The sequence below is a fragment of the Triturus cristatus genome, chromosome 5_2, assembly GCF_964204655.1.
Source record: "Triturus cristatus chromosome 5_2, aTriCri1.1, whole genome shotgun sequence".
NCBI lineage: Eukaryota > Metazoa > Chordata > Amphibia > Caudata > Salamandridae > Triturus > Triturus cristatus.
The window spans coordinates 333,372,747-333,397,442 of record NC_140588.1 but is presented as its reverse complement, the minus strand read 5'-3'; the positions used below and the strand labels follow the sequence as shown (position 1 = coordinate 333,397,442).

The window sequence follows — 24,696 nt, the reverse complement described above, 5'->3', positions numbered from 1 at the left end:
TCTCACTGACGACGCACTGCGACCTGTGGGCACCGCTCTCCGCACCTCCTCGCTTCACGATGACGCCTTGATATCCCCGACGACGACGCTCCACGCCAAAATCTACGGCACTGCTTGCACCGTGGTTTGAGGGCACCGTTCGTAAAGTTACACAATGCACCGTCCCCATCCCGCACCGCAGCCTTGGCCTACCGACACCAGCGTCATCAACTCCAGTTCATCAGCTGATGACAGCGCTTCAGCAACAACGAAGTCGCTGCTTGCACCGCGACCTGCCAGCACCGTGACGAGCACCGCATTCACTTTGCACCACGACCCTGGTCTCACCGACGCCGCCACCGAGCCGCTGCTTGCACCGCGACCTGAGGGCACCGCATGCTGCACTTCGCACCACAGCACCCGACGCCTGCCGACGCCAGTGCTCCTGACTTCAACAGAGAGAAGATCGATCTGCACTAACTTCGAGGGCCCAGACGACTCCTGCACCAACCTCCGGAGCCGACACCTGCGGACGCCGTGCTTTCGGAAGCTCAACTAAAGGTCGCCAAAGCCCTGCATTTCTAAAAGGTACTGTTTGGGGGTCTTCCCGACACCGTAGCTGGCCTGCAACGCTGCGGTCAGCCAGAACTGTTTGGATTTGTTTGCTCACGATGCTGTGATAGCGCCAGACAGAGCTATCGACATCAAGGAACTATTTTTCAAGCATATTTTGATAACCGAAGATTTTTAAGTACTGTATTGTGGATTTTTATCGTTTTTGGTCTTGTCTTAAGTATATAAAAATATTGGATATTTTTCTAAACTAGTGTGGTGTCTTTTTGTAGTGCTTACACTGTATTACCCTTGGTTATGTGCAAATGCTTTACACACTGCTTCTAAGATAAGCCTGACTGCTTGTGCCAAGCTACCAAGGAGGTGAGAAAGGGTTATTTTAGGAGTGTAACTCCCTTATCCTGACTAGGGTGGTGGTTTTTGCCCGACTTTGGCACATGCCCTAGCCGATCAAAAATCCCATTTCTAACAGCTCGCATGTCCACATCCCTCTGGTCCCATCCCCTTCTAAGCTCTGTATTTCTCCCAGGGGCACCATATCTTTTCCCACTTCTTAGGCCAGCCTCTGCTCTCATACACCACCCTCTCTGCCAGGTGACACCAGTGCATGTCCGCTTTTCAGTCCGACAACTTGGGAGGCCCACGTGTACCCCACAGCCATGCAATGTTACGTTTAGCGACCCCAGCAGCTAGCATTAGCCAGATTTTTGTATGTGCGGGCCATCTGTCCTCCCCAGTAATGCCCAATAGACGCCAGCATGCCTCTGGTTGTATGTGGATCCCCAACACCTCCGACATCACTCCAGCCACCTTTGTCCAATATTGTTGTATTATTGGACATTCCCAGAGAATGTGAAAGAACGTGCCGGGTAATCCGCAAACCCTAGCACATTGATCCGAGTCTTCCCGCCCAATCTTATGCTGAAGAGTGTGGGGATAGTATGCTCTGTGTAGAATTCGTAACTGGATAAGTCGGAATCTGGCCCGTATAGCAATTTCTCTGGGGCTCTGTATCGCCTCCTGCCAGTCGTCATCCTCCAACATACCTATGTCCAATTCCCAAGTCGCCCGGAGCGTCCCGAGGGGGTCAGGAGAATTATTCATTTGTTTCTTGTATGTGAGGGAGATTGCTTTGTCAGGGATTGGGTTTAGTAACAGTCGGTATTCTAATGGGGTGTACTCCGGTATAGATTCCCATCCTTAATGTGACACCTGAGCGCATGTTTCAGTTGAATGTACTAATACTGAGCGACTCCATTGTTAAGATTGTTTTTCGCCCAACGGGGAGAGTAGGAATGGAGTAGTGAGCAGAAATTAATAATGTCGATGCGGATAGAGAACAGCATTAACTGAAAGACATCTGTAACAGTTGGACGAAATCTAGCTTTTGCCATAGAACGAATGTCCACAAAATAACGCTTTGTAAACGTGCATGGAGTGAACTAAGTGGCAGCTTTACAAACATAGGTTATGGTATATTCCCTAGAAAGGCTGCAGTAGCCCCCTGCTTGTGGGTGGCTTGTGGCCTGACGAGGGAAGGTTGGGTGCTTTGGCTTAACAGGTTTGAATGCATTTGGCAAACCACTTGGCAATCCCTGCGTTAGAAATGGTATGCTCTGTATGAGGCTGTGGAAAGGCACAAACAGTTATTGGGTTTTACGAAAGGAAAGGACTTGATTTTTTCAATGAAGTATGTAAGAGCACGCTTGAGATCAAGTGTGTGAAGTTCCCTTTCAGCTACTGATCCTTGACTTGGAAAGAAGACTGGGAGCTCGATGGTCTGGTTAAGGTGAAATGAGGAGACCACTTTGGGTAAAAACTTTGGATTGGTTATAAGAACCACACTGTCCTGATGCACCTAAAAGGGTTCCTGCCATCTGAGGGCCTGTAGTCAACTAATATGTCTCCACGAAGTTATAGCTACCAGGAAGGCAACCATTCAAGCAACAAACTGCAAAGGGCATGAATGCAGTAGCTAAAAGCAGGCGGGGTCCAAGAGTAACGTGAGAACAATACTGAGATTCCAGACTGTGGCGTGGAGTACTCTTGATGAAATGACAAACTTAAGAACCTCCATAAAAGCTTTAACTATAGGACTTTTGAAGAGGGAAAAGTGTTCCCTGGTTTGCATATATGCAGCAATCATGGTAAATGTAGCTGCACTGATGTGTAAGCTAACCTTGCCTTTTTTAAGTATAGAGGTAGGAAATAATGTCTTGTACCATAGGCGTAAGAGGGTTTATGTGCTTTTGAGTGCAGTAGTGGAGAAAATACTTCCACTTAGCAGCATAGCAGGCGCAGGTAGTGGGCCTAAGGGCTTTCCTGAGTATTTACATGCACTCTTGAGGATAACCAAGCTCTAGGACCTCAGGAGTCAAATCGCTGGGTTGAACTGTCTGAGGTTTCCAGTGTCTGACGTTGCCGTTGTTTTGTGTGAGAAGGTGTGGCCTGTTGGGGGGCTTTTCTTGGGGGCGATGGACATCTCTAGAAACGCAAAGAACCTTGGTTGTCGGGTCCACAATGGAGTCACCAGGAAGAGGGATGTTTGCTTTAGCTTCTCGACCGTGTAAGGATTAGTGGGAGAGGAGGAAACATGTATGCAAAGATCCCTGACAATTTCATCCACAGAGTATTGCCCATGGTCTGGGGATGTAGAAACCTGGTTGGCGAAATTTGAGCATTTAGCATTTTTGTGCGGAGGAAATGTCTATGTTTTGGGTGTCCTATCTCTGGAAGTGAAGGTGTAGGCCTTGAGGGTGGAGTTACCACTTGTGGATTTGTAGCTGCATCCTGCTGAGCAGGTCTGCGAAGTCATTGTCCACTCCTGGACAATACATTGTCAGATAAACCTGGTGGTGTATGGCCTAGTGCCAGATTCGCTGTGCTATTGCCGATAGTGGAGGAAAGTGAGTGCCTCCTTTCTTTTGTAGGTAGAACATGGCAGTCATGTTGTCCGTGCGCACCAGGACTACCTTGCCTTGAATCTGCTGAAGGCTATGAGAGTCAGATGGATGGCTAACAGGGGTTGATGTGGAGACCCCTTTGATGAAATAGCCACAGACCCTGGACTGTCATGTCATTGAGGTGTGCTCCCCAGCTGACTACAGATGCATCCTTGGTGATGGTCACTTGCGGAACTGCGCCTGCAAAAGGCCTGCCCTGCAATAGATTGTTGCCCTTCCACCACTGCAGAGAGGAATGGGTACTGACCCATACCAACATAAGATCTTCTAACTGACCCTCTGCTTGTGACCCCTGACTTGAGAGGCATTCCTGAAGCTGGTGCATATGTAATCTGGAATGGGGCACTATACCAATGCATGAAGCCATAATTTCCCAGAAGGCACATTGCCATGCAAACTGGAAGTGGTCTGAGTGGCTGAAAAACAGGGAGCAGCTGCTGAAATGCTTGCACCCTTTGGGAGCCTGGGAAGCCTTTGCCTACTACAGAGTTGAGTAATGACACTAAGAATTGTTGAAGTTGCTCCAAGTATGATTTGGTGGTGTTCACTGTGAACCCTAGGCTGTGCAGCAGTGAGACTGGGGACTGAGTGTGGGTCAGGAATTTCTGTACGCTTTAGCTCTTGATCAGCCAATCGTCGAGGTAGGGGGAAGATGCAAGTTCCTCCCCTTCTGAGGTGAGCATCTACCACTGATAAACATTACCAAAGAGTAGTACCTTGAACTGGTAGTGTTGACCACTTACCATGAAGCAGAGTTAGTGCCAAAGAGCTGGATGGATTGGGATGTGGAAGTAGGCATGCATCCTTCATGTCACGCGTGGCCATGAAGTCGCTTCGCTGCAGTAGGGTGATAAAGCCCTGTAAGATGACCATGCCGAAATGTTCTGACAGGATGTATCTGTTGAGAGGACGGAGGTTGAGGATTGGTCCTTCTTAGGAATGAGGAAGTATATAGGGAGTAGATGCCTTTTCACTGCTGTTGATGGGGCACTGGCTCTATGGCTTCTTTGACTAGGTGTGCCTGAACCTTCCATTGTAGCAACTTTGGATGTTCTGGTCTGACTGTGTAGGTACAGGGTGCGATCCTTGGTGGGGCTGAGATGAGCTTGGAGCAGTAGATGATGGCTCGGACTCATCGATCTGAGGTGATCTCATCCCAGTGGGGAAGGAATCCCTGAAGTCTCCCCCTGACAGGTGTTGTGTGATCGGTTGGGATGCTGGGCAAGTCTATTCTTGGGGATAGAGGCTCCCTAACTAGGTGTGCCTCTGCCACGACCCTTGGAGCCATTACCTCAATAGGAGAGTTGTGCGAAACCCCTGCCACCCTGTTGGTGGTAACCCTGTTGCTGCCGATAGTAGGACTGGGTTTGGTTTGGGTAAGCAGCTAAGGAGCTACCTCTTGATTGCTGCCTATGAAGGAATCTCCTACCCAAAGGAACCTGTAGGGCACCAATCGTCTTGGAGGTTTCTGTGTCATTCTTGATCTTCTCAAGCATAATGTCAATTCGCAGTCCAAACAGGTGTTCCCTGTTGAAAGGCAGATTGACGAGCTGCTGTTGCACCTCCTGGTTGAAGCCAGACACACGGAAACAAGCGGTCTGAGGTCTTGACCCCCCTGACCACTGTATCTGCTGCATCCAATGCACACCTGATGGTTGCATTGGAAATAACCTTGCCTTTGTCCACTAGCTGTTCCCCTCCCTTTCGATACTGATTAGGGCGGGGTCTATCATAGTAATAAAGGAAGTCTACAGAATTGGTGATGCTCCAGTGTGTGGCCGTGCCCACAGCGCCTCTCCCCCAGCATCAATCCACTTGCTCTCCTTGTCATTAGGTGGAGTGTACCCAGTGGCCTGGGCTGCTACTCTCTTCCTAGAAGTAGCAATCACTAAGGAGTCCAGTAGGGCAGGACCCAAGATACATAAGGGGTCAGAGGGCAACAGCTTATAATTATTTTTCGATGCATGGTGCTCCCACGCAATCTTTCACCAACTCCTTGAAGATCTCAGAGGCAGATTTAATCTTCCACTGAGCATCGGGAAGTACTGGACAGAGCATTCTGTCTTTGAGAGAGTTTCTTCAAGGAAGTCATCCTCTTAGGGGGGCAGAGTACATTTGTACCTTATGGTAGGCAGCCGCGCGCTGAATAACACTGTGATACGTCGTGGTGTCATCTGGTGGGGAGGCCCTGGCTGGGACATGTTCTATGTCAGGGTCTTTCTTAGGGTCTATATTGTTCTTCTACCATGGATCCACTGAGATAACTGGGTAGACTGGGGCAAAGTCCTCTGTTGGGGAATAAGGGCTAGGAGGATTGCCAGTATTGGAGGATTGCAAGTATCGGAGTATGACTCCGGGAACCTCTTTGGTAGAGGCATAGGAGGTGAGGGATGTGGAGGTGAAAGTGGAGGTGGTAGTGGAGGAGGAGGAGGATGCTTGTGCCTCTTGGCAGGTAAGAGGGGCACAGGAGTGTCAAATGGCAGGGCCTCCTTGAAGGCATGCCTCTGTTTCTTTGGCAGGGTCTTCTCCGAGGCAGAGAACTTGCCTGTGTGAAGGTGCATAGTGCTCTTCCTCTGCCGACCTCCTGCTGCAGCCTCTCGAGGATGGACCTCTCCTCTACATCGAGAGCAGGTCTCCGATCCAAAGTATGTCTCAGCAGGTATGGAGCTTTTGAACTTGATGAAGAAGCCTGTTTCGAAGGTTCAGGGCAGACAGTGTCTTCGGACTCGAGGGCAGCAGAGGGTTGAAGTACTTGCAAGGGTCTTATCTCGGCTCCGAGGCCTTGTTTGGTGTCAACTAGTGCTGGATGGCAGTGGCACACCGGCTTCGTCACAGAGCTTGACGTCCGACCTGAGGGATAGTGCTCGGCTCAGATGTGTGGCTGTTTTGTGAGGTTTAAGGGTTTGGCCATCCACAGTGCTCACATGTGGTTTGGTCTTTAAGTGTGAACGGGGTGGACCGAGGTGTATGGAGCATCCTCAAAAACCTGCTCTTCTTCCTCCACGAGCTCCTCCTTGCCTGACTATGAGACCTTTGAGTCGAAAAAATGAGGACTTGGCTGGTTTGGTGAGAGATTGGGCAACTCACACAAAACATACGCTTCTTGCTCGGAGCCAAGGATATCAGCCTCAACGAAGATATCTGGCAATTATTCTGGCCATCCTGCTGTGGACCCACCATCAGTCTCGGAGCGGGGGCAGAGTCTTTTCACTGAAAACGGCAAACAACAGTCGCAGCGCTCCTGCCATGCTTCAGCGAGAGGTAAAGATTACAGACAGCATGGAGATTACTCAGGGGTATTTAGAGTGGCACTGCAGGCATCTCTTGAAGGGCGTCTGTTGCATTACCTTGCGTGCTCATTCTCCTTGGGGTAGTCCAAAGCATGCAGTGACTGAAAGAGCCCAGATGGCTGCACAACAACGATATACTTGAGGATTGTAATAGGCACCGATGAGATGCAACTAACTTGTCGAGACCAGGAGCACACTGAATCACGTCCGAACCTCATGGTGGAGAAAAAATGTTTTGCAATGGAGTCTGTGCTCATCCACGAGCCGAGGAGGGGTCAGCATGACCTTGCGACTCTAAAGACTTCTTTGAAGAAAAACAAGTTATAATCGTCTGAGACCAATACTACATGGCAAGAGTATGCAGAGCATGTGTATCTACAGCCACACAGGCTATGAACATAACATTGAGATAATGTGACATTTCTACTCCAAAAATCTTGACTGGTTTTGGGAAAATTCAAATCCTACTTTGGTTTCACCAATGTTCAAATGTTAGCCTGTATCTAATACTAATAAGCATATGGAACACTTCTAAGGGACTGTGGCACAGCATTGGCACTGTAAGTACAACTCACCAGGTACATGTGGAGGTATGCCTCTGGAGTGCTCTGATTTTCCACTGGGTATCCGGCGGGAACTAGGGCAGGAAGGACTCATGCCGACACAATCTGAGTAGTATTTAGACAGCAGGGGAGCAGCTGGACTGTCCTTTAGTAATGGAGGTAGGATGAGCATACTGCACCAAAAACTGTTTGACACTTCTGAAACTCTCTGTTTGGAAAAGATTAGCAGGTAAAGGGGAACCATAAAAATAAAGAATCAGAATAAAGAAGCAGCTTTTATTTTACTTATGATTTCCATATGAATTGTAATGTTTATAATTATTTGTGTTTGAAAAACTGATTTCTTGATGTGTTAAGAGGACAACTTCATTATACTGCAAACCAATATGCTCTTATCCTCCTCTATCCAATATAGCTTCTCATTGTAAGTGTTAGTAATGGGAACCTTGCAATTTTGGTTCAGGAATAAAACCACAAAACAACTACACAGCCACCAACCTGTAATAACTCTTGGATTGAGTCCACGATGAGTACTAGAAAGTTTCTCTCATTCGCTTAATTATCCTCACTCAGTTCTAACATATTCATGAGGACAGTGCAATCACAGTAGCAGAGAAACACCCGGTCAGAATGGTCATTCATGGGAAGAAAGCAAAAAAGCGGACATACGCATGAACGTGGGACCAATAGAAACAATGTTTATGCCTAAATGGTCCTCTAGACCAAGCAAAATTAAAGTTCAATTCACATATTTTTTCAGTTCAGTTCAAAGAATTATGTACAGCATTAACAGTAACATTCGTGTTAGCATCATAAGCAAAGAGGAAACCTAAAGCCATTTAGGTTTGTGAGAACAGAACAAAATTTCAGACTCATAAAATTATATTGTACATCATTTCAGGCCTAAATGCAAGCTAACTTTACTAAGGCACACAAGAGTAGTCAGAACAAAATATGGTGGGACTGCCTTATAAACTAGATGACCTGAAAATATGAACACTGAATTTCAATAATTTGCAACAGGAGTTACAGCTCTTTAAATGCCCAGGCTGACCTTATAACCACCTGCACAGTTCTGCCCTACCCATTTTTACCACCGCCAATGGCTTTCCTGCTCTGCCCCTTACCTTCAATGAGCTGTAAACTGGTGCACCTGAGCCCACTCTATTTTGAAATGACAATGCTTATTTGGTAAACCAACAAAAAAGGCAACCACAACAAAATGATAGATATACCAAAGGAACGTATCCAATGATATGGAAAATCTAGCAAGTGGGGGGCGTGGTCTGACCACGCGACAAGATGGACGCTTATGTCCGGAGCTCCGTGCTGTGAGGAGCACCAGACGGTGACAACTAACCCTCTCACGAGCCTAAACCGCTTTCAAGCTCGGTTGCAGGCAGCGGAATCAACAAGGAATCTTTTCCGGTAAACATATCCCGGCTGTCGCTTGCGAAAGTCTCATTACGGCGGATGCTTAATTGCGGCCTGGGAAGCGCGAGGATGCAGCCTGTTTTAAACGCACGGAGCTGAGGTGAGGGGACTGCGGAGAACACGTCAAGCGCCCTCTAGCTTCATGACTGTTTCCGCGGCAGCGGGTGCTTTGAAGTGCGCTGCTTCCACTCGTTGAGTTTTGCATCGAGGCACAAACATTTCCTTAACGATGCCAAACCTGGTAGGCATGTCTGTATTTTATAACAGATGAAGATTTGCAATTTATGACGCATGTATAGAGCTCTGAGGGGGAATCTGTGATGAATAAACCTGACGTATTTGAGCTTCACAACAGTTTATCAGCTATTTATATCCTGAAGTATTGCTTCTTAAATTTGGCCTTTTCTTCAAGAAAACTGGGCTTTACTGCAGTTAGGTTGGATGTATACATTTAAATACATTTGGATACACTTAATCAACCTGATGTATGCAGAGTTATGGCCTACCATGCGTGCACGGAGCTGAGGAGAAGAATTTGTGTTAAATGTGCCCAGTGTTTTCTAGTTTTATGACGATCCGTTCTTCAACGTAAATAAGACTACACTTCCGCAGGACCGGGTAGTCATTTTAACACAGTAACCTGTTTCGGAATCCTCATTTAACCGTCCACCTCTACACAACAGCAGTGACCTGATATCACAGTAATATAGTTGCATATTGCTGATTCATTTCATTATGTTTTGATCTGATAATCTTTAACAGTGTTATCACTATTCCTGTTATCGCTATTCGTCAGGTGATTCCTTTGCTCATTGAACAATAAGTGAATGTATACTACTATTGAGCTTCATATGGAATTTGTGTGCCTGTTATCCCCATATACAGATTACCTTTGTATTGATATTACTCATACCAAAATGTATCAATTGATTCAGTTTGTAAAGTTGATCTTCTTCCAGGTGTAGTGAAGTGCAAAAAATGAATTGATATTCATATATCAGTCCTCTCTCCTCCGTTTACTGAACATGTATTCATACATGTTTACATGTGCATATACTAAAGTCATCAATTTCCCTAAACTACTTATACACCTATGATCTGGCACAAAAGTCCTGGGGATGCCATCAAGTAAAGCATCCGGAAAACATACAAAACAACTTCTTTTTCAGAAACTCTAAGCCAAGGCTGCTCCAAACCTGATACTAATAGTGTCACTCCCTTGACTTCACCTAATCCCAAGATGACAACTTCATCAGATTCCACCAAGGAACGGATCGTACAAGAAATCTCTGCTGTGGGCCACCAATTAGAGGGCATGGAGTCTTCCATATCTACCCTCACAAATCCATTCGCTCAGATATAGCTGGATTTCAAAATCGGATGGATGGAATTACTGACCAGATAGCTACAGTAGAAAACCATCTAGACTCAATACCAGATCGTGATCAAGAACTTCTATTTCTAAGAAGTAAAGTAGTAGATTTGGAAGATAGAAGTCGCGAAAACAATGTCTGCTTTTCTGGCTTTCCAGAAAATTCGGAAGGAACAGATGCCAAGGCCTTCTCAAAGAAACTCTTCCAGAAATCACAGGTCTGTCCTTTGATCCTCCATTGAAAATGCAGAGAGCTCATCATCTTGGCCCATCCAGCTGAGGGAAAAATGTGCCACCACGCCCACTCATTGTATGTTTCTTACGGCACAAACAAGCTCGTCAACTGATTACGGGGGCTCGTTCTAACGGCACATATACATTTGGAACCATGAGATCAATATAGCAGCGGATTTCTCAAAAGAAACAAATGATCGTCGCAAGGCTTTCCTCTCTCTTAGACCCCGCCTACGACAGCTTGATATCCATTATGGTCTATTTGAGCCTGAACGATTGCGGATCACCAAATATGGGATTTCAAAAGACTTCTTGAAACCAGATGATCTCCGTAATTTCTAAGACAATCTCTCTTCTCAGAGGATGGAATACTCTACGACTTCACAGGAAATTGGACCTCCGCTTTCATCATCAAATCTCATGACACCTATGAACGAATTTTGACATAATCAAGGTTGATCCCAGAGTGGGGGCCGCGACTTGGACCGTCCCGCCCGTTCTTTAGGAGACTGAGCCCAGGCCATTCAGGCAGTTGCTGCCCTCACACAGGAAAGAGATAGAGACAAATCCCGCTCTCCTCTGAAATCTGCTGCCTCTGATGAAAATGTTACCTGATTCGATTTCAAATTTGCTATCTTTCGTCCTGTTGAAAAAAAAGACGCTAATGGAGAAAGTGATCTGATGTAGATTCCTCGGATTTTTACACAATGATTCTCTCCACATAGGAAAGAGACGTTGCTTATCTACACATTTATGTCTCCTTTTTTCTCTATTCAAGGAGGATATGCCTTGAACTCCTGTTTGATAATTTGCCCCCTCTAAGTTGTTGTCTTGATGAACACTTACTACCTTCAAGTGTGGAGATAAGACGAGAATTTGATTTCTCATTCATTTCCTCTTTTATTCTATCCTTTTTCCTCAATATCTTCTTATACTTACTTTATTAATTAACTGTCTTTAGAGTCGTTTCAAATATCTGTTGATCTCTTCTATCATTGAGTATTCCCTAACCTTGCATCTCCAAAAATATGATTGTTTAACAGTGCTTATGAACTTTCGCTTATTTACAAAATGTTATAAATTTATTATATATTAGAAGTGCCATAATGCTCTATCCTCCTTAGTCTGTTCTCACACACTTCCTTCTCTCTTTTTTCTATTTAATTAGTATGTATGTTATTAATTAATATTTGATATTGAATTGTCCTAATATTTTGTTGCAATGAAATCTAACCACGTTGTGATGATATTTTGATATGATAAAAAAATGTATATGATAAGGTATATTTAGGAAACTATTTAATATTTATTCATTAATATTTCAAAGCTATATTATGTCAATATCTCTTTCATCTTCAAAATCTTCCCCAAAGCCTGTTTATTTATGTGTTTCACTGTATATTGTTAAATTCTATATGAAAGATGATTAGGATAATCAAAATATACATTATGAATAATAGTTTACTTCCTTTATATATTTCACAGATATAATGTAGGTTTCAAGAATTACATTCTTCTTCTTTTATCAATCTACTATTCACACTCTTCTTTTCCTCTTCTCTTTTTCTCTTGTTTCATCTTAAATAGAAATGTATGATATAGCTTTAACATGCCAATATTTATTATAGATTATTCACAAGTTCTACTATTTATTTATATTATTGAAATTATATGGTGACATTATTTAAATAAGATAATATTCAAATTTAACAATATTTATTCATGTTAATCTTTAAGATTGTATCCTAGCTATTGTTATATTACAAAAGGTTTGTTTGATTGCTTGAAAATTTCTTTATCATTAACCATGTCGCCCGATGTGGCTCCTTCGGTGCGATTAGCCCAAAAGCTTAGATCCACAGTAAACAGTCCTATCCCAGTCGTGCTGTAGTGACCCTACACGGTACATAAATCACTCCTTCCTTTCTATTTTTTATTTTCCTTCTCCTTTCTATTATTTTTCTATATAACATATAACTCACTTTTTCATTATCCTTTTATTTTCCTAAGTTTTCTAGAAGATTTCCTATCTCTTATACTCCTCCTTACCCAGAATGTATTCTTTTTTCTTTCTGTCTTTTCTTATTTCCCTCACTCCCTCCTCTCACATAACCTTTTGCTTTATCTTTTATTCTCTCCTCTCAATATCTCTAATCATCCACTTCACTTTTTTCTTCTCAATTAACCTCTTTTCACATTTACTCCACATATGGCAGCAACATCTTCGTTATCCTGCCCATTACGCATAATTTCATGGAATGTTAATGGCCTTACACATTTTATTAAACGTAAAAAAGTACTTTAGTTAAAAAAAAAATAAAGAATGGATATTTCTCTTTTACAAGAGACTCACTTTGATGCTCTGGAATCAGCAAAGTTTCAGCAAGGTTGGGTGGGAAAAGTTATTCATTGCAGACTTACAATACAATCCCCTTCTGAGAAGACTCATCCACGGCAATGTGGTGTGACTATCCTCCTACACAAATCTCTACCTATCACAACTGTCAAAACTTGAATCGATCCAGACGGCAGATATGTCTTTGCCAAGTTAAAAATTGGAGAAAAGGTCTTCAGTATAGATTCTGCCTATGCCCCAACAGGTGCCAAGCGCTCCTAATTTCTCAATCTGAATCGTATACTTGTGGAGATTGGAACTTCCAGTTATTTTATAGGTGGTGACTGGAACTTGTCTCGCATTGCTATTGTATACAGAACAGGCCCTTTGAACAGATGTAATTCTGGTGACAGGGCTTTATTAAATGATATAACAACGGAGCATGGTTTACTAGAACACTGGCAACTGTCATCTGTCAGACAAAGAATACACCTTTCTTTCCTCTGCTCATGGTACACAATCTAGAATAGACTATTTTCTTGTTTCCCACTCAGTAGTTACAATCACAAATGAAACTCAAACTCAAAAAGACGCTATTTCTGATCATTTTCCAGTTCTTCTCGCTCTGGAAATAGGTTTAACCCCCCTGGTCGAAAACCATGGCGAATGAACATTCAAAGAAGTTTACTTGGCGGTGATATCACTTCGTAGAAGTCAAAAGCTGAGTCTTTTTTAATATTTTAACTGTGGCGAATATTGGGCTGTATTTTTAACTTTGGGGCACTGTGAGCTTACCTGGGGACTTGATCTAGCCGTATTTGCCTGGGCTCCATCTTGCCTCCTTCCCGCCCCGGTCCGACGCGGTATTTAGTACCGTTGCGCGGAGGGCGGAGAAGGTTAGAGCCAGGCACTTCCGGGGGCGGTCAGCAGTCTAGGGGTTGAAAGCAGGAAGATATATAATCGCATGCTCCGGCGGCCGCGCAGCGGGCATGCCACCGGCGCGCCGAAGGCGCGCCCGTCTGGGGCCTGGGGCCACCCCCCCTGGCTGTTTTTGTATTAAATCACGTTATAGCACCCAGGAATTACTGGCCCTCCGCCCCCAAACAGCTGAGACTTGCTTACACAACATGCAAGGTGGAAGTTGCCCTTTCAAGTTCAATCTGGGGAAAGAGGGAAAGGAGATATCGCCCGTTCTGAGCTGCTGTCTGCTGAACTGCCGTTCTCTTAGGAAACACAGATTAGAGATTTATGACCTTCTCACCGACAGTCAGGTGGATGTAATGTTTCTCACCGAGAACTGGCTGGACGAGGATTCTGCTTCAGAGCTCCTTGAGGCACTGCCGAGTGGTTACACGTTTAGGCGAATTGACAGGGACTCTGGTAGAGGAGGGTGTGTGGCTATCATTTTTAAACATATCATCCAATGCCAACTCAAACCCATTATCATTGCTGACAGTGAGACGGCCTTTTTACCATCACAGTAGCAAGTAACTGTATTGTGAAAGGTCTCCTGATCTACCGTCCTCCTGGTTATCCCTCCCGCTTTTCATCGAGCTTGGTTGAATATCTTACTCAACCAGCCTTGCGTTATAATAAACTCCTTGTGTTAGGCGACCTCAACCTACATTTGGAAGACGCAAGGTGTATGGCGACTGATGAGCTGCGCCAGGAACTGGCGACATTACAACCAAGACTTACTGCTGTCTCCCCTACCCACCAGCAGGGCCATCTGCTTGATCCCATTTTTACTAATTGGGAGGAGGTAGTGGTTGGTCTGCCGCAGCCCTTGATTTGGACGGATCATTACTTGGTCCCTTTCGTTATGCGGCTGCCAAGGCCGAAGGTGCAGGAGAACTTGAAGGAGGGAATAACCTGTCGGAAATGGGCAGGTTTTTCCCCGGGCAAGTTCAATAGTGCCCTCTTGCAGGGGGGTCCACCGGGGGGCGAGGATGCTGACAGCGCTTGCTTAGATCTGGACAGGAGGATAGGGGAAATACTTGATAGTACGGCCCCTTGGTCACGGAAAATACCAGGTAGAGCAAAAAAATCTGCCCCGTGGTTCAATACTGTGCTGAGAAAGGCTAAGGCAGATTGCAAACGAGCAGAAAGGCACTGGAGGAAGGACTTTTCCGCTCTAGGGAGGAGTGAGTATAAAGCGATGCTGAAAGGATACCATGGGCTCATTAGGAAAACAAAGGCAGAGTACTATCTGGAAAGAATTGGGTCTGCAGGCAATTCGACCAGGGAATTATTCAGGGTTTATAAGGAAATATCTTCCCTTGATACAGTGGCAGCACCTGCAATAGGTTCAGTTGAACGGTGTAACCAAATAGCTAATTTCTTCTCAGATAAGGTGAAGACAATCTATTCCACCTTTCCAGACTCTGCCTTAGTAGACCAGGATATTCTGGATGAGATAGGGCCAGCAAATGAGGGTGAGGGACTAGATAGTTTTGTGCCCCCCCCCCCCCCCTGAAATCGTGAATAAAATCTGCATGAGCGTAAAGTTGGGTTCCCCTAAAGATCAGGTCTCCCCTAGTAGGCTTAGAGGGTGTATAGAAACCTTGGAGCCCTTTATTAGACACCTTATGGAGGTCTCATTTAGGACTAGCACAGTCCCAGGCAGGTGGAAGGAGGCAGTGGTACTTCCTCTGCCTAAAAAAACACATCTAGGCTTAGAGCGCTTAGATAACCTGCGGCCTATCTCTCTTCTACCCTACTTTGCTAAGATCGCAGAGAAAGTGGTGAACAAGCAACTCACTGCACATATTGGGAAATGTCATCTCTTACACCCTACCCAATCGGGCTTCCAAGAATGTCACTCGACAGAGTCGGCCCTGATACTGGCCACAGAGATCATTAGGCAATATGTGGACGCGGGTCAGACGGCAGCCTTGATCCTTCTGGATCTTAGTGCCGCCTTTGATACGGTTGCTCACCACACTCTAGTACATCGTTTGAAGAAGGGAGGTGTGTCAGGGAGGGCTCTAGGCTGGTTGGTATCATTTTTGGCGGAGCGTAGTTTTCAGGTGAGGCAGGGTGCTCACTATTCTAGGGTCATGGGCTTGAAGCAGGGGGTTCCCCAGGGCTCAATCCGGAGCCCGACCTTGTTCAACCTGTATGTGGCTCCCTTAGCGGAGATCGCTGTTGGTTTTGGGATCAGGGTCGTATCCTATGCGGACGATACCCAGCTGGCGGTATCCCGGACTCAGGAACAGGACTCAGCAGCACCCAATTTTGTGGCATGTTTGCAAGAGCTAGCATCATGGATGGATAAGAACCGTCTGAATCTAAATGGTGATAAGACCGAGGTGCTGGTGGTGGGAAGAGCACCATCAGTGTGGTCGTCAGCATGGTGGCCGCAGAACCTGCGACCCACCACTGTGCCTTGTGCCCAGGCTAAAAACCTGGGGGTATGGATGGATTCCAACCTCTCCTTTGAATACCAGACCAAACGGGTTGCAGGGGCCTGCTTTGGAGTTCTAAAGGGACTCCGCAAAACCCTGGATATGTTACCAATTGCAGCCAGGAAGACCTTGGTCCATGCCCTGGTGACATCTCGCCTCGATTATGGTAACATCTTGTTTCTGGGTGTAACAGGGAGATGTATGCGGAGACTCCAATGTGTGCAGAACGCAGCAGCTCGCCTGGTTCTGATGCGACCTAGGAGAGCCCCTTCCAAGCCGGCTCTTGCCTCCCTCCATTGGTTACCGATTAGGGAACGAGCCTGGTTCAAGGCGCTGTGTGTCTGCCACCGCATTATTCATGGGACTGCGCCAGTCTATTTACTGGACATCCTCACCCCTTATGTTCCAACTCGCCGCTTGAGGTCTGAGGGGAGAGGGCTGGTATGTGTTCCAGTTGTAAAGAGAGCCAGGATGGGTGGCCGCTCCTTCCACCTTTTGGCGGCTCAACTTTGGAATAAACTTCCACTGAGTCTTCGCTTGGAGCCCTCAGAGGGCGTTTTCAGGAAAAATCTGAAGACTCATTTATTTCCTTCATGATAAGGTTTCGGTAGCCTACCTTAGCGGCTCTCACCGTAGTGCGGGGACACAATGGTTGAGTGTAACCAGGCGCTTTATAAGTACGAATAATAATAATAATAATAAAGAGGAAATAGCTGCAGTCATTTCCAAGTTACCTTATCACAAATCCCCAGGTGAAGATGGATTTCCTGCAGAATACTATAAATGGTCTGGAATAGACACTGTTGATACTCCTCACTCTGCTTTCCAAGAAGCTGTTCAAACATCCTCTTTGGGTCCTATTTCCAATAAGGCACTAATTGCGGTTATTCCTAAACCAGGTAAAGATCCACTTGCTCGTGCTAGCGATAGCTGCATTTCCTTGATAAATGGAGATATAAAAATGTTGGCAAGTATACTTGCATCGCAACTTCGTAAAGTCATCCCCTTCCTAATACGTCAGTCTCAGGTTGGCTTCGTCCCAGGTTGTTCCTCTAGAAATCATCTTCATACATTAGCACATACTTTATGGTCAGCAAAAGAATTGGGGGAAGACTTGATCGCTCTTTCCCTAGACGCAGAGAAAGCGTTCAATCGTATTGATTGGGTCTATCTTTTTGCCACTATGAAGCGCTTTAGTCTTCAAGACCTATTTATCTCCAAGGTTCGCCTAATATATGACAATCCCACAGCCCCGGTCAACTGTGGAGGTTTTCTTCCTGACTCCTTTCAAATTCAAAGAGGTAACCGTCATCGTTGTCCTTTATCCCCCCTTTTATTCTTATTAGCAATGGAGAATCTTGCCTCTCTCATTCATCACAAATCCAAGGCATAGCCATGGCTGGAGGTATGTCCAAACTATATTTATATGCTGATGATATTCTTCTCACCCTTGAAGATCTTCTCAATTCTTAACGATCTTTGCTCAAGATTATTAATTAATTCTCAACCCTGTCTGGTTATAAAGTAAATTGGGATAAAAGTGAAGCGCTTCCTCTCTCTTCAGGTACTACTAAGGCTTCAACCGATGGATATCCCTTCTGCTGGAAATCGTCCCACTTAAAATATCTAGGTATATTAATCGGGGTCTAGAGGGGATGATTTCGGATAATCTCTCGCCTCTTATGACAAAAATGGAAATTGATTTAGCCAAATGGTCGCTTTTAGGCTTTTCTATGTGGGTTAGAGTGCAAGCAGTATTAATGGTTACTTTACCTCGTATTACTTATGTCCTAGGAATGTTTCCGGTTGTAGTGCCTTTAACCACACTTCGTCGCCTAAATTACTGTATTCTGACTTTCGTCTGGGGAACTATGCGTCCTAGATCAACTGCTGCAAAGCTAATAGCTAGTCGCTCACATGGTGGTTTAGGATTACCATCATTGGAACATTATTCCTTAGCCTTGTATCTCTCACAATTGGCCAATCTCTTACCAGACGTGACTGATCCACCACAATGGGTCACAACTGAACACTCAATACTTGGTCGTAACAATGATCTTAATATTCTATATGATATTCGGAAACCCCGTACCTCTCCTCCGCATCCTGTGCTTCATGCCACATATCAAACTTGGCAAAGAGCACACCGTCTTCTAGGGGTCGATTATCGCTTGCATTCTAAAGCTCCATTAGGGTGTAATGAAAGTATCCTAATCAATTGTGGTGCGCTCTACTGGTCTAAATGGAGTTCAAAAGGAATCCAGACATTAGATCAGATTATAATAAACAGAGAATTGAAATCATTTGATCTACTTTGTGAAGAATGTAATTTACCTTTGCATCATGCTTCACGACATCTGCAATTACAGCATTGTCTGAAGAGATGCTTTGGCCTCTCCCCCTGGACAATAGAATCCTCACGGATCTTAGACTATCTTCACACTTGGGGTCGACACAAAGGAGTAACATCAGGATTGTATTACACTCTAACTAACCACCTATAATCATGGCCACTTCTTCAATCTCTGCGCAAGAAATTGCAAGATGGTTTACATATCACTATAGACCAAGATACTTGGTCAGACACATTGGAAGCCCTTGACAAAGGTACTCGTGAAGCATGCCTCAAATTTTGTCTTTTCAAAACCTTATATGATTGGGATTGGACACCATGGAAATTACAAAGAGCAAGATTACTTCACACTCCAAATGTTGGAGATGCTCTGTGACCTTCCCCAAATACTTTGTGAACGCCCCTCCATACAACACATTTGGGGGCAACTAGGAGATACACTAGAATAAACTATTACTCTTCCTTTACCCATTACTCCTATTATTTTATTGCATGATCTTGAGAGCTCACCTAACATCACACGTTGTCAACGTCGACTTTCACATACTGCACTTTCTACTGCTAAAAAAAAACTAGTTACTTACCTTTACACTATGGTTCTCCAGTATTATCTTTCATAGATTCACATGCTTGTATCTTCCCCGTCGTCATGGTGGGAGTCTCACGGTAACAGAATGACCACAGCAGTATAAGAAAAAACTGCATAGCAAAATCCCATAGGGAATCATCTTATTTGGTAACCAAACCTCATCATTATGTGGTCCAAGACTTAGCAAATCGGCTGCCAGCCCTGACATCACACTCCCCAGCAAAGCCTTTCTGCCTCAGATTTCCAGCCCCGAGTGTGAGACTAAAATACACCTAGAGACAATGAGGTTCTGCCTGAGAAATGGGGAGGTGGGCGGGCCGCATGTGAATCTATGAAAGATAATACTGGAGAACCATAGTGTACAGGTAAGTAACTAGTTTTTTCTCCAGTATTGAATCTTTCATAGATTCACATGCTTGTATCAGAATAGCAAGCAGTACTTATCCCAAATTGCATTTCCAGGCTAGAACCCCCAATAAACAGTGGGCTCTGCTCTTTTGTATATAATGTTAACATACATTACAGTTTTCAAAATATTTGTCTAAATATACATATACCTCTATATACACACATCCAAATATTCCATGATAAATACCTTAATGAAATAGATGCCGTAGAACCGCTTGTCCCACTGCTGCATCCTTTTTCCATGCCGTGTCCAGACAATAGTGTCTAGTAAAGGTGTGCGCATTTTTCCATGTCGCAGCCCTACAAATGTCTGGCAATGACACCCCTGCGAATAGAGCCGTAGAAGTTGCCATCTTCCTTGTGGAATGCGCACGTACTTTGTCTTGTAAAGGCTTTCCAGCTTTAACATGATACAAGGAGATTGCTGAAGATATCCACCTTGAGATACTAGATCTGGAAAGTGCCACACCTTTCTTGGGGCCAGCAAAGGCTACAAAGAGTTGATTTGTCTTTCTGAACGATTTCGTCTTATCAATGTAAAATTTCAGACATCGTTTAATCTCCAAAGAGTGTAAACCTCTTTCTGCAGATGTTGACGGGTCTTTAAAAAATGTAGGCAAAACCACTGGTTCATTCAGATGAAAGCTGGAGGGTACCTTAGGAATAAATTTGGGGTTCGTCCTCAGAATCACTCTGTCCTGCCTGAATTGAAGGAATGGTTCTGCAATTGAGAAAGCTTGGATCTCGCTGACCCTTCTTGCCGACGTCAGCGCTAATAGCAACGCTGTCTTCCATGAGATAAATTGCAATTCCGCCTTATGTATTGGCTCAAATGGCGGTTTCATTAGCTGTGCAAGAACCGTATTAAGCTGCCAAGGAACCACTGATCTTTGAACTGGAGGGAACATTCTGAAAAGCCCTCTGAGAAATTCTTTAATAACTCTTTGGGACCAAAGAGATGGTCGGTCATGAACTCTTGTGTACCTTGAAATAGCGGCCAAGTGTACTTTTATAGACATATGAGAGAGTCCAGATTTGGCCAACGTTAACAGATATGGAAGAATCTGATCAGAAGAGACTCGAAACGGATGTAGATCCTTAGATGCACACCAATGACAAAATCTTTTCCATTTAGCCGAATATGTTTTGTTTGTAGAGATTGCTCGAGATCGTGACAGAATCTCTCTGCACTCCTGAGGGATCTTTAACAGTTGGAACTCATGTTCGTGAGGTTCCATGCTGACAAGTTCAGCGATTTCAAATTTGGATGCAGTATCTGTCCACCGTTCATAGTTATCAGATCCTGCACTAATGGAAACTGTATCCTGAGTGTCACTGAGAGTCTGAGAAGTTCCGAGAACCACGCTTGTCTCGGCCACGCTGGGGCAATCAGAATCAGATGGCACGGCTCTGATTTCATCTTTCTTAAGACCTTCAATATTAGAGGAAAGGGGGGAAATGCATACGCAAACATCCCCGTCCAGCACATCTGTAGCGCATTGCCCCACGACCCTTTCTGCGGAAACCTGCTTGCTAAGTTTTTGCATTTCGAATTGTGGCGATCCGCGAACAGGTCTAACTTTGGAGTGACCCATCTCGAGAAAACTTTGAAAATTTGCTTTTGGTTCAGTTCCCACTCGTGAGAAATCTCGGACGATCTGCTCAGAATATCTGCTCTTGTGTTGTCTACCCCTGCAACATGATGTACTTGAAGCGAGATGTTGTGATCTAGAAGCCATTTCCAAATTTCTTGTGCTTGCTTCGACAATATTTTTGATTTTGTACCCCCTTGTTTTAGAAGGTAAAACATGGACGTTGAGCTGTCCGTCTTCACAAGTACTGTTGACCCGCGAATCCTGTGAAGAAATGCTTTTAGGCCCAAGAACACGGCCCTTAGTTCCAGCAAGTTGATATGGAGCTGCGTTTCGCACTTTGACCAGTGCCCCTGAATTTCGAGCTCCTGCAGATGCGCTCTCCAACCTTGAAGTGAAGCATCCATCATCATTACGAAACTGTAGCTCTGTGATTCGAAAGTCAGTCCTTCCGCTAAATGATCTCTGATCTTCCACCGTGACAGGGCCTTTCGGATCTGAGGAGTGATAACTATTCGATCTTCAAAGGATCCCTGCGACTGAATCCATTGCTTGTCTAGCAGTTCTTGTATAGGTCTCATGTGGAGTCTGCAATTTGGAAGTAGGGGGATACAAGAGGACATCATCCCCAACAATGATTTGTAGGTTCTTACTGAAACTGACTTTTTTATCTGCAATTGTGTTGTCAGCTTTATGATCTTTTGAATACGTTCCTCTGAAGGATAAGCCTTCGCCTCCTCCGTGCAAATTAGAGCTCCCAGAAATTGAAGGGACTGCGATGGTCTGAGATGTGATTTTTCTAGGTTGACTCTGAGACCTAGGCGATTGAAAAGATTCATGCAAACTTGAAGAGAGTGTTGGGCTTCCCTGAACGAACCACCTTTTATGAGCCAATCGTCTAGATAAGGGAAAATTTGGTGACCTTGAAGTCTTAGATGCGCCGCTATTGGCGCCATACACTTTGTAAAGATTCTCGACGCCGACTTTAGGCCGAAAGGCAATACTTTGAATTGATAATGGCGCCCCGCCACCATGAAGCGCAGAAATGTTCTGTGATTTATATGGATTGGGACGTGAAAATAAGCATCTAAGAGGTCCAGGGATGCCAAATAATCTCCTCTGCCAATCAGAAGGAGTATTTCCTGCAGGGATAGCATTTGAAATGATTTCTTTTGGATGAATTTGTTGAGACCTCTCAGGTCCATTACCTGCCTCTATTTTGATGTGTCTTTTTTCTTTATGAGAAAGAAATGCGAATAAAAGCCTTTCCCTTGTTGAAGCTGCGGAACTTCTTCTAACGCCTCCTTTTGTAGTAGCGCTAAAACTTCTGCCTTGAGGGCTGATAGATGTTCTTGTCTCCTGTGCAGAGGAGGCTGATTTGGAGGCTTTTGTACGAACTCCAGTGTATGGCCATGTTGAATCACATCCAAAACCCATCTGTCTGTTGTTATCGACAGCCAAGCTGGATAAAATGAAGTCAGGTAATGAAGGCTGTTTCTCGGACAAGTGGCGGGTGCGTTGACCAAGTCATTGTCGTCGATTGGATTGCTGCGATTTACCTCTCGCAGATGATCTCCCTCTGGACTGTTGCTGACAAGTGTTTGTTGAACGAAATTGCTGATTATTTGAGTATTGGCGATATCCCTGCTGATTGTATGGCTGATATCTATTTGATTGAAAAGAAGATCTTTGCGTGAATTGTCCTCTGGATCCTCTCCTCCGAAAGGACTGGAACCTGCCCTGTTGAAGAGATCCTAGCGCCCGCGCTGTATCCGTGTCAGTTTTAATACTTTGAAGGGCCTCATCTACATACTTTCCGAATAGGTTCTCTCCGTCAAATGGCATGTCCACTATTTTAGCTTGCACTTCTGGTCTAAAAGAAGTGGCCTTCAGCCATCCTTGTCTTCGCAGGGCCACTGCACCTGCCATTTGTCTGAATGCCACTGAGGACAAATCCATAGCTTTGTCTATGGATTCCGAGGCCGCCCTAGACCCATCCTTTAGAATAGCAGCCGCTTCTTCTTTTTTATCCTCTGGCAGATGAGCTAGTTAAGGTGCTATATCACACCACATCTGCCTATTGAATCTGCTGATGAGGGCTAACGCATTCGAGGTCTTTATGGAAGACGCTGCCATCACCGCAAAACGCTTCACTACACCATCCATTCGTCTTCCCTCTTTGTCCGGGGGAACTGCTGATGTAGAAACCGGATTTTTAGAGTTCCTTTGGGCGGCCTGCATCACCACCGATTCCGGTCGCGGATGACCAATCAAACAGGCCGGAGAAGATTCTGGGGCTCTATATTTCTTCTCTATTCGAGGAACTGAAGCAGCAACTGAAGCCGGGTTCCTCATTATTTTTAATCCTTCCTCCCAAATGTGAGCGATTATTGGTATGGACCAAATAGATTTGCGTGAATCCTCCTTGAAGTCATAGAGGAAACATTCGGCTTCCTGAACTGGAAGTGGAAGCTCAAATCGTTTTGACGCTTTCTCCATGATATCATGGAAACCTCCTATATCTTGTGGTGGAGACTGCGCCGGTGTCGGAGAGGGAGACGGAGTGGTTGGAAGAATATATTGGTCCCATTCATCCTCAACCTGCGTATCTTGAAGAAGTTCTCCTTCTTCCGGTTGATCGGCGTCACTTTCTTCCAAATCGTCTCTAATTGTCACAATCGGTGGAGATCGAATTTTCTGAGAAGTAGTCTTGGGAGAAGAATGAGGTGGTTGCACCTGTGCAGGCTTATCTGAAGTTTTTGGCGCCTGAGAGTTAGCGTCAGGAAAACGCCGATAGTAGTCATTTATCATCAGCTGCAAGTCAGTTACTAAGGAAATCGTCATTGAGACAGTGTCCTCTCTACTATTAGGCTAAGGTTCTTCCTCTTCCTCGTAGTCATATGATTGCTGAAATGACTCATACCTCCTTGAATCCTGTGCAGGACGATCTTGGAAAGAGAAGACTTCCTGAACCTCCTGATATTCTTCATCGTCCGTTTCCTGACTCTTAATCTGAAGTTGAGACGGACTATACACCACTCCTGAAGACTCTTCATCTTCTGACTGCAATCCCAGCAGATTAGCTGGAGGAATCGGAGAAATCTTTGTCCAGGCCGTAAAATCTGTCGATTTAGCCTTCTTCGTCGACGAGCCAGTCGACGATGGAATAGATTTTAAAGATATTGTCTTTACTTTGGGAGACTTAAAAGATGCCGTCGATGGAGCTCCCGTCGACGGAGATCTCGTCGACATGGAAAGCTGGATTATCGTCGACATAGTGGTCGTCGACGAAGTCATCGTCGATGAAGTCGCTGACGATGGGGCCGTCGACGAGGACGAACCCGCCCTTCCCGTCGACGGGATCGTCGACGAGCTTTTCTTCTACGAAGATGTCTTAGTCGTCACCGTCGACGCAGCTGTCGTCGTCGAGATGGTAGTCGTCGACGGTTTTATAGAAATCACAGCCGGCGACGCCCCAATTTTCGTCGACGGAGCTGAGGAGACTTCTCTAGACTCTGTTGATTTTTTTTTTTACAAACAACTTTTTATTAAATTTTTAGAAGGATCGCACTTGGCGCAGTACACAGCTGTTTTGCCTACAACC

General features: G+C 45.0%; 1 protein-coding gene across 3 annotated transcripts in view; it reads right to left on the bottom strand.

Annotated features, from left to right (window-relative positions):
- Positions 1 to 24,696, bottom strand: part of KDM1B (lysine demethylase 1B) — an 821,676-nt gene that overhangs the window by 456,297 nt on the left and 340,683 nt on the right. For all 3 annotated transcript variants that reach the window (XM_085607096.1, XM_085607097.1, XM_085607098.1), the window contains exon 8: positions 7,381 to 7,576. In XM_085607096.1, coding sequence (XP_085463222.1) covers positions 7,381 to 7,576 — 196 coding nt within the window. The remainder of the gene's footprint in view (positions 1 to 7,380; positions 7,577 to 24,696) is intronic.